Below are 12,681 nucleotides of genomic sequence, written 5' to 3' on the forward strand. Positions count from 1 at the left end.
TGGCATGGTGGTAGTGGGGCAATGAGGGAGGAGCAGGGCAGCATGGGGGCACTGCCACAGGAACATGCCTTTCACCTGAGACCATTCAGCATTTCAAGTCAGCCATCCACCATACAATGGCCACTCCAGGCATAAACTGTTTTCAACCTTCCATCTCCCCACCATCTTTGTATCTTGTGATACTCGGCGCTGAATAAAAGAAAAGATTGCCTTGTCTACCTCTGTAACAGCTCAATTTCACTCTCACTTAGGTAGACAAAAATGCTGTAGAAACTCAGCGGGCGAGGCAGCATCTGTGGAGCAAAGGAAATAGGCAACGTTTTGGGTCGAAACCTTTCTTCAGACTCTAATCAACTTAGCTCCATAGATGCTGCCTCACCCGCTGAGTTTCTCCAGCGTTTTTGTCTACCTTCGATTTTCCAGCATCTGCAGTTCCTTCTTTAACATTTACTCTCACTTAATTTGCTGCCAATTCTCTCAATGCAAATTGCTGTAAGTAGCTAAGATTTTATTCTTTGGCTTTCGACACTGGCTGAGGCATTGCTCCTGTTTTTAGTGCTTTTAATGTCTTTTAATTTTTAGTGTGTTTTTATAGTCCTTCGTTTTACGGTTTTTAATGGTCTTTAATTGTTTGTAATAGCTTTTTGTTCATGAGTTCTCATGTACAGCACTTTGTGGCAACTGTAGTTGTTTAAAGTGCTTTATAAATAAAGTTATTATTATTATTATTATTATTATTATAAGATGCTTCCATGAAACCTAAACTGATATTCACTGCTATAAGAATGGTAGAAGCAGATTCCACAGTAAACTACAAAAATAATTTGATAAATATACTTTGGCAAAGGGAAAAGACCAGGAGCATTGGGACTAACAGAATAGTTTTCAGAGCTTGCATAGATGAACTGGACACTTCAATGTTCGGCTGATGCTCTTGACGTGAGATGTACTGCCAATAACATAAGTGTTTATATCTTGGTTGGGACTGAAGGAATAGTGTGGCGCTTGTGAAGTGGGTTAGAAAATTGCAGCATCAACTATTGGTGGGTTGTTGATATGTTTATGCGAGAATTTACAGTGGAAAAAGCTGGAGCTGAAATATCTGGGCATAATCGCAGGGAAGTGGGCAAATGGGATCAGGGAAAGTACAGTGGCTTGCAAAAGTTTTCATACCTCTTGAACTTTTCCACATTTTGTCACGTTACAACCACAAACGTAAATGTATTTTATTGGGATTTTATGTGATAGACCAACACAAAGTGGTGCATAATTGTGAAGTGAAAGGAAAATGATACATGGTTTTGAAATTTTTTTACAAATAAAAAACTGAAAAGTGTGGCGTGCAAAAGTCTTCAGCCCCCCCTGAGACGATACTTTGTAGAACCACCTTTTGCTGCAATTACAGCTGCAAGTCTTTTGGGGTAGGTCTCTACCAGCTTTGCACATCTAGAGACTGAATTTTTTGCCTATTCTTCTGTGCAAAATAGCTCAAGCTCAGTTAGATTGGATGGAGAGTGTCTGTGAACAGCAATTTTCAAGTCTTGCCAGAGATTCTCAATTGGATTTAGGTCTGGACTTTGACTGGGCCATTCTAACACATGAATATGCTTTGATCTAAACCATTCCATTGTAGCTCTGGCTGTATGTTTAGGGTCGTTGTCCTGCTGGAAGGTGAACCTCCGCCCCAGTCTCAAGTCTTTTGCAGACTCTAACAGGCTTTCTTCCAAGATTGCACTGTATTTGGCTCCATCCATCTTCCCATCAACTCTGACCAGCTTCCCTGTCCCTGCTGAAGAAAAGCATCCCCACAGCATGATGCTGCCACCACCATGTTTCACAGTGGGGATGGTGTGTTCAGGGTGATGTGCAGTGTTAGTTTTCCACCACACATAGCGTTTTGCATTTAGGCCAAAAACTGACCAGAGCACCTTCCTCCACATGTTTGCTGTGTCCCCCACATGGCTTGTGGCAAACTGCAAACGGGACTTCTTATGGCTTTTTTTCAACAATGGCTTTCTTCTTGCCACTCTTCCATAAAGGCCCGATTTGTGGAGTGCACGACTAATAGTTGTCATGTGGACAGATTCTCCCACCTGAGCTGAGGATCTCTGCAGCTCCTCCAGAGTTACCATGGGCCTCTTGGCTGCTTCTCTGATCAATGCTCTCCTTGCCCGGCCTGTCAGTTTAGGTGGATGGCCATGTCTTGGTAGGTTTGTAGTTGTGCCATACTCTTTCCATTTTCGGATGATGGATTGAACAGTGCTTCGTGAGATGTTCAAAGCTTGGGATATTTTTTTATAACCTAACCCTGCTTTAAACTTCTCCACAACTTTATCCCTGACCTGTCTGATGTGTTCCTTGGGCTTCATGATGCTGTTTGTTCATTAATGTTCTTTAACAAACCTCTGAGGCCTTCACAGAACAGCTGTATTTATACTGAGATTAGATTACACACAAGTGGACTCTATTTACTAATTAGGTGACTTCTGAAGGCAATTGGTTGCACTGGATTTTATTTAGGGGTATCAGAGTAAAGGGGGCTGAATACTTTTGCACGCCACACTTTTCAGTTTTTTATTTGTAAAAAAATTTGAAAACCATGTATCATTTTCCTCCCACTTCACAATTATGCACCACTTTGTGTTGGTCTATCACATAAAATCCCAATAAAATACATTTACGTTTGTGGTTGTAACGTGACAAAATGTGGAAAAGTTCAAGGGGTATGAATACTTTTGCAAGCCACTGTATATGAAGGGTGCCGCCTGTCCATTCTCCAACCCAGACGGTGTCTAACCCGCTCAGTTCCTCTAGTGCTTTGGTCATGATTCCAGTATCTGCAGACTCTTGTCACTTCTTGGAAGGATATTGGCCTTGGGGTATCATGCATCGTTACTGGAATGGTAACTGGGTTCTAAGGGTAAACAAGTGCGTTACATTAACCAAGGTTGTAGGATCCGCCAGAAACAGGAAATGAAGTTGAGAAATATCTCTGCGGAGAAGGATGCTGGTTATTTGTAGCTCTTTCCAAATAACAATAGAGACTAAAATGGTTAATTTTAAATGATTGACTGTATAGTAAAAAATCTTGTTCAATGGGAATAAAGATTGGGAATAAAGATTAGAAGATTGAGGGGGGATTTTATAGAAACTTACAAAATTCTTGAGGGGTTAGACAGGCTAGATGCAGGAAGATTTTTCCCGATGTTGGGGAAGTCCAGGACAAGGGGTCACAGTTTAAGGATAAAGGGGAAATCCTTTAGGACCGAGATGAGAAAAACATTTTTCACACAGAGAGGGGTGAGTCTCTGGAACTCTCTGCCACAGAAGGTAGTTGAAGCCAGTTCATTGGCTATATTTAAGAGGGAGTTAGATGTGGCCCTTGTGGCTAAAGGGATCAGGGGGTATGGAGAGAAGGCAGGTACAGGATACTGAGTTGGATGATCAGCCATGATCATATTGAATGGCGGTGCAGGCTCGAAGGGCCGAATGGCCTACTCCTGCACCTATTTTCTATGTTTCTATGTAAAGGTGGATTGATGGCTAGGTCACACATCAGCTATTGGTGTTTGAGTGCCGCAATATTTGAGGGATTGAATGGCATTCTTTTTTCCATCATTTGTTTTGTTATTTGTGTTTTCTGATGGACTTTTGTTGTCACGTTTTAAGCATCTAATTTTCACCCTAAATGTGAACAAATTGCTATGGTGTGATTTATAATGTTTACCAATTCGACTGACAATGGAAAACTGGTGCTCCACAGTAACTGAACAAAGTATAAATATTAATGTTGTGTCAAGAGTCGGGTCTAAAAATATGAATGTATAATGAGACCTGTAACACAAGTAGTGCACGAACAGCTTAATCAACAATGGGGTTTAACATTTCATTTCCATTTGCATGTTGGCTAAAACATGTTGTTCAGCAATGCATTGCCACCTAAATTGTTCCCTTCACAAGACTGATTGCAGGCTCTATGCAGCAGTTGCCTGGAAGATTTGTGTCTTCATGTCATATTTCCAAGTCTTAGCAGGATGTGTTAACTCGTGCACTGCAAATTGTGTATCTTGGCAGTTTACGCAAGTGAGTAAGCCAGGGTTTCTCTCTCCTGCGGCTGAGGTTCCAGAAATCAGGGACTTCACTTATGTGGAGCAGCTGAGAGAGCAGAGGAGGTTGGTTATGGTTTGGTTTGTTATTGTCATCATGAGTACTGAGATACAGTGAAATACTTTGTTTTGTGTGCTATCCAGACAAATCATGAGTAAAACAGGTGGTGCTAAAAGAGAAAAGAAACCGAGTGCAGAATATAATGTTACAGCTGCCGAGAAGGCGCAGGTTGAAAAAAATACAAAGGCTGAAACAAGATAGATTGGGAGATCAGGAATATATACTCCAGGAGTTTGAATATGAATTAGGTTGTAAATATAGTGTTGAATGCAGAGATTTACCAATAAATTGAGTCTAACGTAGGTGGCCTTGTATCCAGATGTTCCAGGGATAAGTATAGGGCCAGGGAGTTGGTGTCTGCTGTGGACCTGTTGCAGTGGTGTTTCAAACCAGCCTCTTGAAACACTTTGTGATGGTAGTTAAGATGCTTCCTTGCTTTTCTTTGGCACTGAAATGGTGGTGGCCAAGATATTTGGTGTAGATGTTCAAAATTATGAAGGATTTTACAAAGGAAATGTGAAGAATGCATTTAGTGGCTATATTGATAACCAGGGATAACTTGAAACAGTTTTTAAATAGTTTAATCTTGAGGAAAACTGCACAGCGATGATGCTACATTTAACAGCCAGTCTGGAATTAAGCTATTTTCAGGCAAAGGACAAACTTCCTCTTCCTCTGTACCAGTTAGATCACATATTGAAAATTGTATATAGTTCAGGTCGTCATATTACAGGAAATAATTGATTGTGCAGGATTGTTCGCTGAGGAGATTTCTAAGGATGTTGCGAGAACTATGAGAACTATGAAGAGGATGAGGGGGTGATCTTATGGAGGCGTATAAGATAATGAGAGGAATTGGTAAAGTAAATGCACAAAGTTCTTTACGCAGTTTGTTTAAGAAGGAACTGCAGATGCTGGAAAATCGAAGGTAGACAAAAATGCTGGAGAAACTCAGCGGGTAAGGCAACATCTATGGAGCGAAGGAAATAGGCAACGTTTTGGGTCGAAACCCTTCTTCACACTGATGTGAGGGTGAAGGGGGGGGCAGGAAGAAGAAAGGAAGAGGCGGAGACGGTGGGCTGAGGGAGAGCTGGGAAGGGGAGGAGAAAGTAGGGACTACCTGAAATTAGAGAAGTCAATGTTCATACCGCTGGGATGCAAACTGCCCAAGCGAAATATGAGGTGCTGCTCCTCCAATTTACAGTGGTCCTCACTCTGGCCATGGAGATGGCCCAGGACAGAAAGGTCGGATTCAGAATGGGAGGGGGAGTTGAAGTACTGAGCCACCGGGAGATCAGGTTGGTTATTGCGAACCGAGCGGAGGTAGACAAAAATGCTGGAGAAACTCAGTGGGTGAGACAGCATCTATGGAGCGAAGGAAATAGGCAACGTTTCGGGTCGAAACCCTTCTTCAGCCTGATGTGAGGTTGGGGGGAGGGGGGGGGCAGGAAGAAGAAAGGAAGTAGACAAAAATGCTGGAGAAACTCAGCGGGTGAGGCAGCATCTATGGAGCAAAGGAAATAGGCAACGTTTCGGGTTGAAACCCATCTTCAGACTGATGTGAGGGTGGGGGGGGGGGCGGGAAGAAGAAAGGAAGTAGACAAAAATCCTGGAGAAACTCAGCTGGCGAGTCAGCATCTATGGAGCAAAGGAATTAGGCAATGTTTTTACGCAGGACAGGGGAATCAAGAACCAGAGGACATAGGTTAAAAGTGAGGGGGGATAGATTTAATAAGACCCTGAGGGGCAACCTTTTTACACAAAGGGTGCTCGGTATATGGACCAAGCTGCCTGAGGAGACAGTTGAGACAGGTCTATCACAACGTTTCAAACCAATGTTACAAGATGGCACAGTGGCGCAACGGTAGAGCTACTGCCTTACAGCGCCAGAGACATGGGTTCGATCCTGACTATGGGTGCTGCCTGTACGGAGTTTATACATTCTCCCCGTGACCTGCGTGGGTTTTCTCAGAGATCTTTAATTTCCTCCCACACTCTAAAGACGTACAGGTTTGTAGGTTAATTGGCTTGGTGTAAATGTAAAAATTGTCCTAGTGTGAAGGGTAGTGTTAATGTACGTGGATCACTGGTCAATGCGGACTCGGTGGACCAAAGGCCCTGTTTCTGCGCTGTGTCTCTAATCTAAAGGTACTTGGATAGGAAAGATTTAGAGGCATATGGGCCAAACGCAGGCAGGTGGGAATAGTGTAAATGAGGCATGTTGGTCAGCTGGACAAGTAGGGCCGAAGGACCCGTTTCCATCCTGCATGACTGAGCCTGTTTCCCGTAACACTGGGGGTTACATTAATGTGCATAGATTTGGAGTAGTTTGGAGAGGGAATATTTGAATGGTGAAGGACAGGTGTTAATGGACTTTATGTTCTTTTCAATTTCTTGGTCTGTAATCCTGGAGGGTGCTTTTCTTTTAGTTCTGGGGCTGCTATTTTTCAATGTAACACAGTTCTCTGCCTTTACCACCTATACAGGCAGTGAATCCTAATGAGAGGCAAGTGTCTGGAACTCACTGCTTGAGAAGCAGGAGGAGGCAATGTTTCAAGAGCACTTGGCTGAGTGCTTCAAGGGTTGTGACCCATTGTTGGCAGGTGGGACTCGGCTGTGTTTATGACTGGCATGGACACAATGGGCTGAACATTATGTCGTAAGTGATGGGAGCAGAATTACGCCATTTGGCCCATCAAGTCACCAATGTTCAATCATGGCTGATCTATTTCTCCCTCCTATCCCCATCCTCCTGCCTTCTCCCCCCTATAACTCCTGACACCCGTATTAATGAAGAATCTATCTATCTCTGCCTTAACATCATAAATGTTCTGCAGTTTCCTGTCATGGCAGTGTAGAATTCTACTTCACATTGACATTGACATTCCAGTGACATTAAATGAGACCTTAACATTTCCAGAAAATGGCTCTGCCCACATCAGCTGATCAATAGTGGAAGTGCAGGGAATGGAGGGATATGGATCATGTGCACGTAGATGAGATCGGTTCGGCTCGGCAGCATGTTCGACATGGACATTGTGGGTCCAAATGATCTGTTCCTGTGCTGTAGTGTTTTATGTATGTAGCAGCTGGCCACACTTGTCACTTAAGGTGGCATCCGGTGGCAGCTTAGGATTCTCTCTATTTCCTGGGAGACATTCATTTAGACTGGGCAGTGTGGCGTCTAGGACGCAGTGGGAAGGGGGAGAGGGAGGGAGCGGAGCAGAGCAGCGTATTGTGGACACAGCCCAGACCATCGCATATACCAACCTCCCTTCCATTGATTCCATTCTTAACCTTCCGCGGCCTCGGCAAGACCAGCAGCATAATCGAGGACAAGTCGCACCATGGCTACTCCCCCTTCTCCCGTTTCCCAATGGGCAAAAGGTATAGAAGTGTGAAAACTAATACCTCCAGATTCGGGGACAGTTTCTTCCCAGCTGTTATCAGGCAACTGAACCATCCTACTGTAATCAGATAGCAGTCCTGAACTACTGTCTACCTCATCGGGGACCCTCAGACTATTTTTGATCAAACTTTACTGACTATACCTGGATAGGGGGAAACTGTTTTTCAGTCAATTACCTGGACGGAGAAGCGTCTTCTCCGTGTCGCATCTTTGCCCCCATCGTGGCCTACCAACTGGATTGGCGCGGCCTTTCCGATCAGACACCGGCCCAGAGCTTCAGCAGCAGGCGCAGCTCTGAATTACCATCGTGGAGCCTGGGATCTTTTGCCGAGGATCGCCAGTGTTGGAACTCCGTCTAGTGGGGCCTGCTGACTTTGACATAGTGGAGCTGTGGTCTGCGGAGCTTCTAGCCGCGGGCACGATGCTGACTTTAACATCGTGGAGCCTGGTTAACATCGTGGAGCCTGGGATCTTTTGCCGAGGATCGCCAGTGTTGGAACTCCGTCTAGTGGGGCCTGTGGACTTCGGAAGCCGCTGTCTGCGGTAAGAAGCGGCCAATTCGGAAACTCCAAACCGCAGAGTGTGTTCCGATCCGTTCCGACGCCGGAGTTTCGAACATCCCGGCGAGAGGGCCTGTACATCGGCGACTGCGGAATGTTCTAAGCCCTGACCACGGGTGAATAAAGAGGAAGATGCCTGAAATTTATTGCCTTCCACCGCAGTGAGAAATGTTGATTCCGCTGTGGTGGATGCTTATGTTAAATTCAATTGTGTATTGTGTTCTTTTTATTCGTATGGCTGTACTGTAACTCAAATTTCCTTGTACCAATTGGTGCATGTGACAATAAATGTGAACTTGAACTTAATCCCTTATGTATCTGTACACTGCGAATGTAATCATTGTAATTGTATATTGTCTTTCCACTGGCTGGTTAGCATGCAACAAAGGTTTTCCACTATACCTTGGTACACCTGACAATAAACTAAATTGATGAACTGATGGTGGGAGAGGAGAGAGCAATTGACAATTGGAGAGGCTTGGAAGGGTCACCTGTGTCTGCAGGAATGCCTTCACTCGGAGAGAGTGGAGGATGTGAGGAAGAATGTGTATGCGGCAACTGTGTTGGGCATGTGTACGTAAAATCCCCCTCTCCTGTCTTTCCCCTCCCCTCCCCCATACCCCATTCCCCATCATCCCTTGGCACACACAACTGTTCAAAAGTTTAGAAAGAAAGAATTGGTACTTCTCCAGCACTTAGGATGTTTGGATATCCCAAAATGCTGATTGTCGAATTAATATTTAAAAATAAAATGAATAATCTACCTTTGGAAATGCAGCAGTCTGATTGTGCACAGTGAAACCCCACAGGTTATGTGATGATGACCAGGTGAATCAGACTGAACCAGGATGTTAAATGAGCAATGCATGTTGGCTGTCACACTTGTGCCACTTACCTTGCTGCGGCGATATGATACCGTGGAATTGCTTGGAGAAATTGAACTGAGATTTCTGCCTTGTATCAAGCTGCTGTAAGTCAGCTGATAGACGTGATGTAAAGTCAGCAAATACTCCAAATTCAAGGTGGACACTGACATCATAGGGCACGTACTGGGGTGAGAACCAGTAGAAGGCCAATTTACATTTTATGTTGAACACGCTGATGTGCAGAGATTAGTGAGGGAGGTCATTTTTTTTAATAACCACAATATACTTATGGCAATGTACTGTGGTGGGTGAGACTAACAGTAACGGATGATTCATAAATTTGCTTCACTTTCAAAATTCTGCAGGTTTTCTCTCTCCCAGGGGTGTTATAGAATAGAACATTTTGATCTTAAACTTCCAAACCACTGAAATAGTGGAGCATGCTCTGTTGGGCGAGATTCCTGTCATCATCCAGATATGTTTGCAGCAAGAGCTGTGCATTTGCAGCTCTTGATTGCTTTTGTACATTCGGTATGGATTGGCAGTGAGCCCTGTGTTTCTGCTTTGAGGTTAGTTTTATTGTCTAATCTGCAAGTCGGGGGGGGGGGGGGGGGGGGGGGGGGGAAGGGGGGAAGCAACAATGTGTCTCTGGAACTGACAGCAATTCCATTTTTATTGATAAGCCGGAGGTAGATGTGAGCCTGCTTCTTTTTATTGGTGGCTGTTAGGAATGAAAACAAGTCTTCACAGATCTAGCTTTATTTAAGAATACATTGAAGCTTTCCTTTTAAGTGCTGGGAGGTTCATTGCTAGAAACGTCTCCAGACTTGTTGATTTTCGATAAGCAAACAGCTCTGTCTCAGGAAGATCTCACCAGAAGGACTACTTAATGTGTTAATAAGTAATTACAGATTTGCCTTTTGCTTCTCACAGACTTTTGATGCGAATGATCTTTATCAAGGACAGAACTTCAACAAGATTCTTAGCTCCCTGGTCACTTTGAATAAAGTAACTGCAGGTAAGAAGACTGTTTGGGTGAGGCTTAGTTTCCCAGTGTACTGGGCTCATGGTGCGAGCAACCTAGATGAACGACAGCAATATTTTCCTAGATATGAAATTTAATTCATATTGATTGGAATTGCATAACTGAACTTGTTATAGGCAATTTGGAAATGATTATTTGTCGATTGTACACAAAAAGTGTTCAGAGAATTGACAAATGTGCTCTTTGTGGGCAAAGTTCTGCCATGCGAGAAATATTATGTTTTTTTACACTTATAATATAAGAAATATTCACCAATCCTTCTTTGCTCCAAATGGTGATTGCTCTGAAATCCTACATGCCCTAATATAATACCTTATACCTTTTTTACATATTGCTCTTCACAACTTTGAGTGGCTCAAAGTGCCGTGTGGCTAATGAAGTGGATTTGCAGGAGGTCTATGTTGGTAAAGTGAGGGCATTCCCCCAAGCATCTCTCTCATCAATAGTTGTGCTTGAATACCGTTTGGTATTCCTTGGAGAACCCTTCCAGGTCTGTACTCCTCACTTCTTTTGGCAGTGTGAGGTGAAAGGGGCACAGGGCAAGTGATACACATTGGAAAAAATAAGTTCTGATGTTGTGCAATGGAGGTTGAGGGTAGAGAATTACACTTGGATTCTACATAACCTTGTTTCTGATCATGGGAGACGGCTTGTTTTGTGCTCTTGGCACTTTTTTTTTTTTTTTTAAAGATCTCCAGAAGTTCATTCCCAAAATTAAGCTTGTGATCACTGCTTCCCTATACCAGTATGGCCTCCGTAGCTGTAATGTGATTATCTTGGGCTTAGGTTTAAAGTTATTATTGTCATGTAAACTGAGGTACAGATTACATACATAAGGTCATAAGGAATAGGAGTAGAAATACGCCATTCGGCCCATCGTCAACTCGGCCATTCAATCATGGCTGATCTATCTCTCCCTCCTAACCCCTTTCTCCTGCCTTCTCCCCATTACCACTAACACCCGTACTAATCAGGAAATACAATCGAGTCAAACTTTAGTGCGAAAGGTAGAGCAGAGGGGATGATGCAGAGTGCAGAATATAGTTTACATTATAGAGCATCCGTTCTCTGGACAAAGTCCATTGTCCACAAGGGAATAGAGGAGAGTTGGACAGTACCTTAGCTTATGGAAGGACGTTCAGATGCCTGATAATGGGAAGCTGTTCCTGCGTCTGGTGGTGCATGCTTTTGCGTTCCTGTACTTTCTGCCAGATAGGAGCAGGGAGAAGAAGGAATGACTGGAGTGGGACAAGTCTTTGATCATGTTGGCTAGTTGTCTGAGACAGAGTGAAGTATAGATAGAGCCAACCGTGGGGAGGCTGGTCTGTGTGATGGACTGGGCTACATGTACAACACTCTGCAATTTATTGTGGTCTTAGGCAGAGCTATTCCCAAACCAAGCTGTAATGTTAAAAAAGAGAATAAATTTCACAGCAGCTCCCCAAAGCTGCTGAATAACTTGGGTGTGATGAATGGCCATATTGTGTGCAATAATGTGCTTGCATGTAAACCAGATAGAGTTCACAGCAGAAAAGCTGTTTAACCTGCAGTGCTGTCGTTTACGAGGATTAATGTGCGACAATAGTTCTACATAAATTCCTCAGTACTAAAGTGTAATTGAGCATAAAACAGACAATGTCAGTTGTCATCCTTGATGATGACAGGGAAAGTTGACAAAGTGGTTAAAAAAAGCATACTTGTCACATGGGGTTATAAATAGATCTGCTGAATGTAAAAGCAGAGAGATTGTGCTGCAACCTTTTAAATCAGTATTGTGGGCAACTTTGTATTCTGCTTTAGGCAAGATGGAAATGCTTTGGAAAATGTAACAGAAGAGATATATTTATTTTGAAGGACAAGTGATGGGAATCGGCTGATTCAGTTTGATAGGATGCGATAAAGTTGATAAACTATTTCCTCTAGTGACCGGGTGAATATCACACTGAAGGGATGGATCTTGAGGCATGGTGAAGGGAAAATGTTACTCAAACTTATTTGAATCTAGAAGTTTCAGTAACTGGTTATGTAAATTTATGGACAGGAACTTTCAGGACAAAAATGTAGTTGAGGTGGGTACCTGAGGCAGGTACTTGCCAGAGGAGGTAGTTGAGAGACTAGAATTTGCCAGGAGGGGTTATTGAGAGCCAGGTCCTTGTCAGAGGAGGTAGTTGAGGCAGGTAGTGTGCCAGAGGTATTATAACCACAATTACATTTGCTCAGATCTATTGATAGGAAAGGTTTAGAGGGATATGGGAAAATACAGGCAGGTAGGACTAGTGTAGATGAGGCATTTTGGTTGGCATGGACAAGTTAGGTCGAAGGGCCTGTTTCCATGCTGTATGACTGAGCATCTGAGATTAAATGGCTACATTTTCAATTGGTCAGCATGGCCATGGACCAAATGCGCCATGGACCAGATAAGCAAGTTTTGACAAAAGCTCCGGCATCAATTGAAACTCCTGGTACCTAGTTCAAGTATTTTGTTTTGGTATAAAGGACATAGAACTAAGGCAAATGGTTAAAATGTAGGTTCCAAGTGGCCATGATCTAAATGAGTGGAGCAGGCTCGAGGGCTGCGACTGCCACCTGGTAATGTAAATTAGAATGAAATTGTCGTGCACAAGGCAGAGTTTT

At 43.5% G+C, this 12,681-nt stretch overlaps 1 protein-coding gene across 4 annotated transcripts in view; it reads left to right on the forward strand.

The window, feature by feature from the left end:
* Window positions 1–12,681, forward strand: part of arhgef7 (Rho guanine nucleotide exchange factor 7) — a 100,194-nt gene that overhangs the window by 17,536 nt on the left and 69,977 nt on the right. For all 4 annotated transcript variants that reach the window (XR_004412388.1, XM_033023148.1, XM_033023146.1 and 1 more), the window contains one exon: window positions 9,936–10,020. Coding sequence is in view for 3 of the 4 variants with exons in the window: in XM_033023148.1 (XP_032879039.1) it covers window positions 9,936–10,020 (85 nt within the window). In the remaining variant the exon portion in view is untranslated. The remainder of the gene's footprint in view (window positions 1–9,935; window positions 10,021–12,681) is intronic.

This window comes from Amblyraja radiata, chromosome 6 (assembly GCF_010909765.2).
Source record: "Amblyraja radiata isolate CabotCenter1 chromosome 6, sAmbRad1.1.pri, whole genome shotgun sequence".
Lineage (NCBI taxonomy): Eukaryota > Metazoa > Chordata > Chondrichthyes > Rajiformes > Rajidae > Amblyraja > Amblyraja radiata.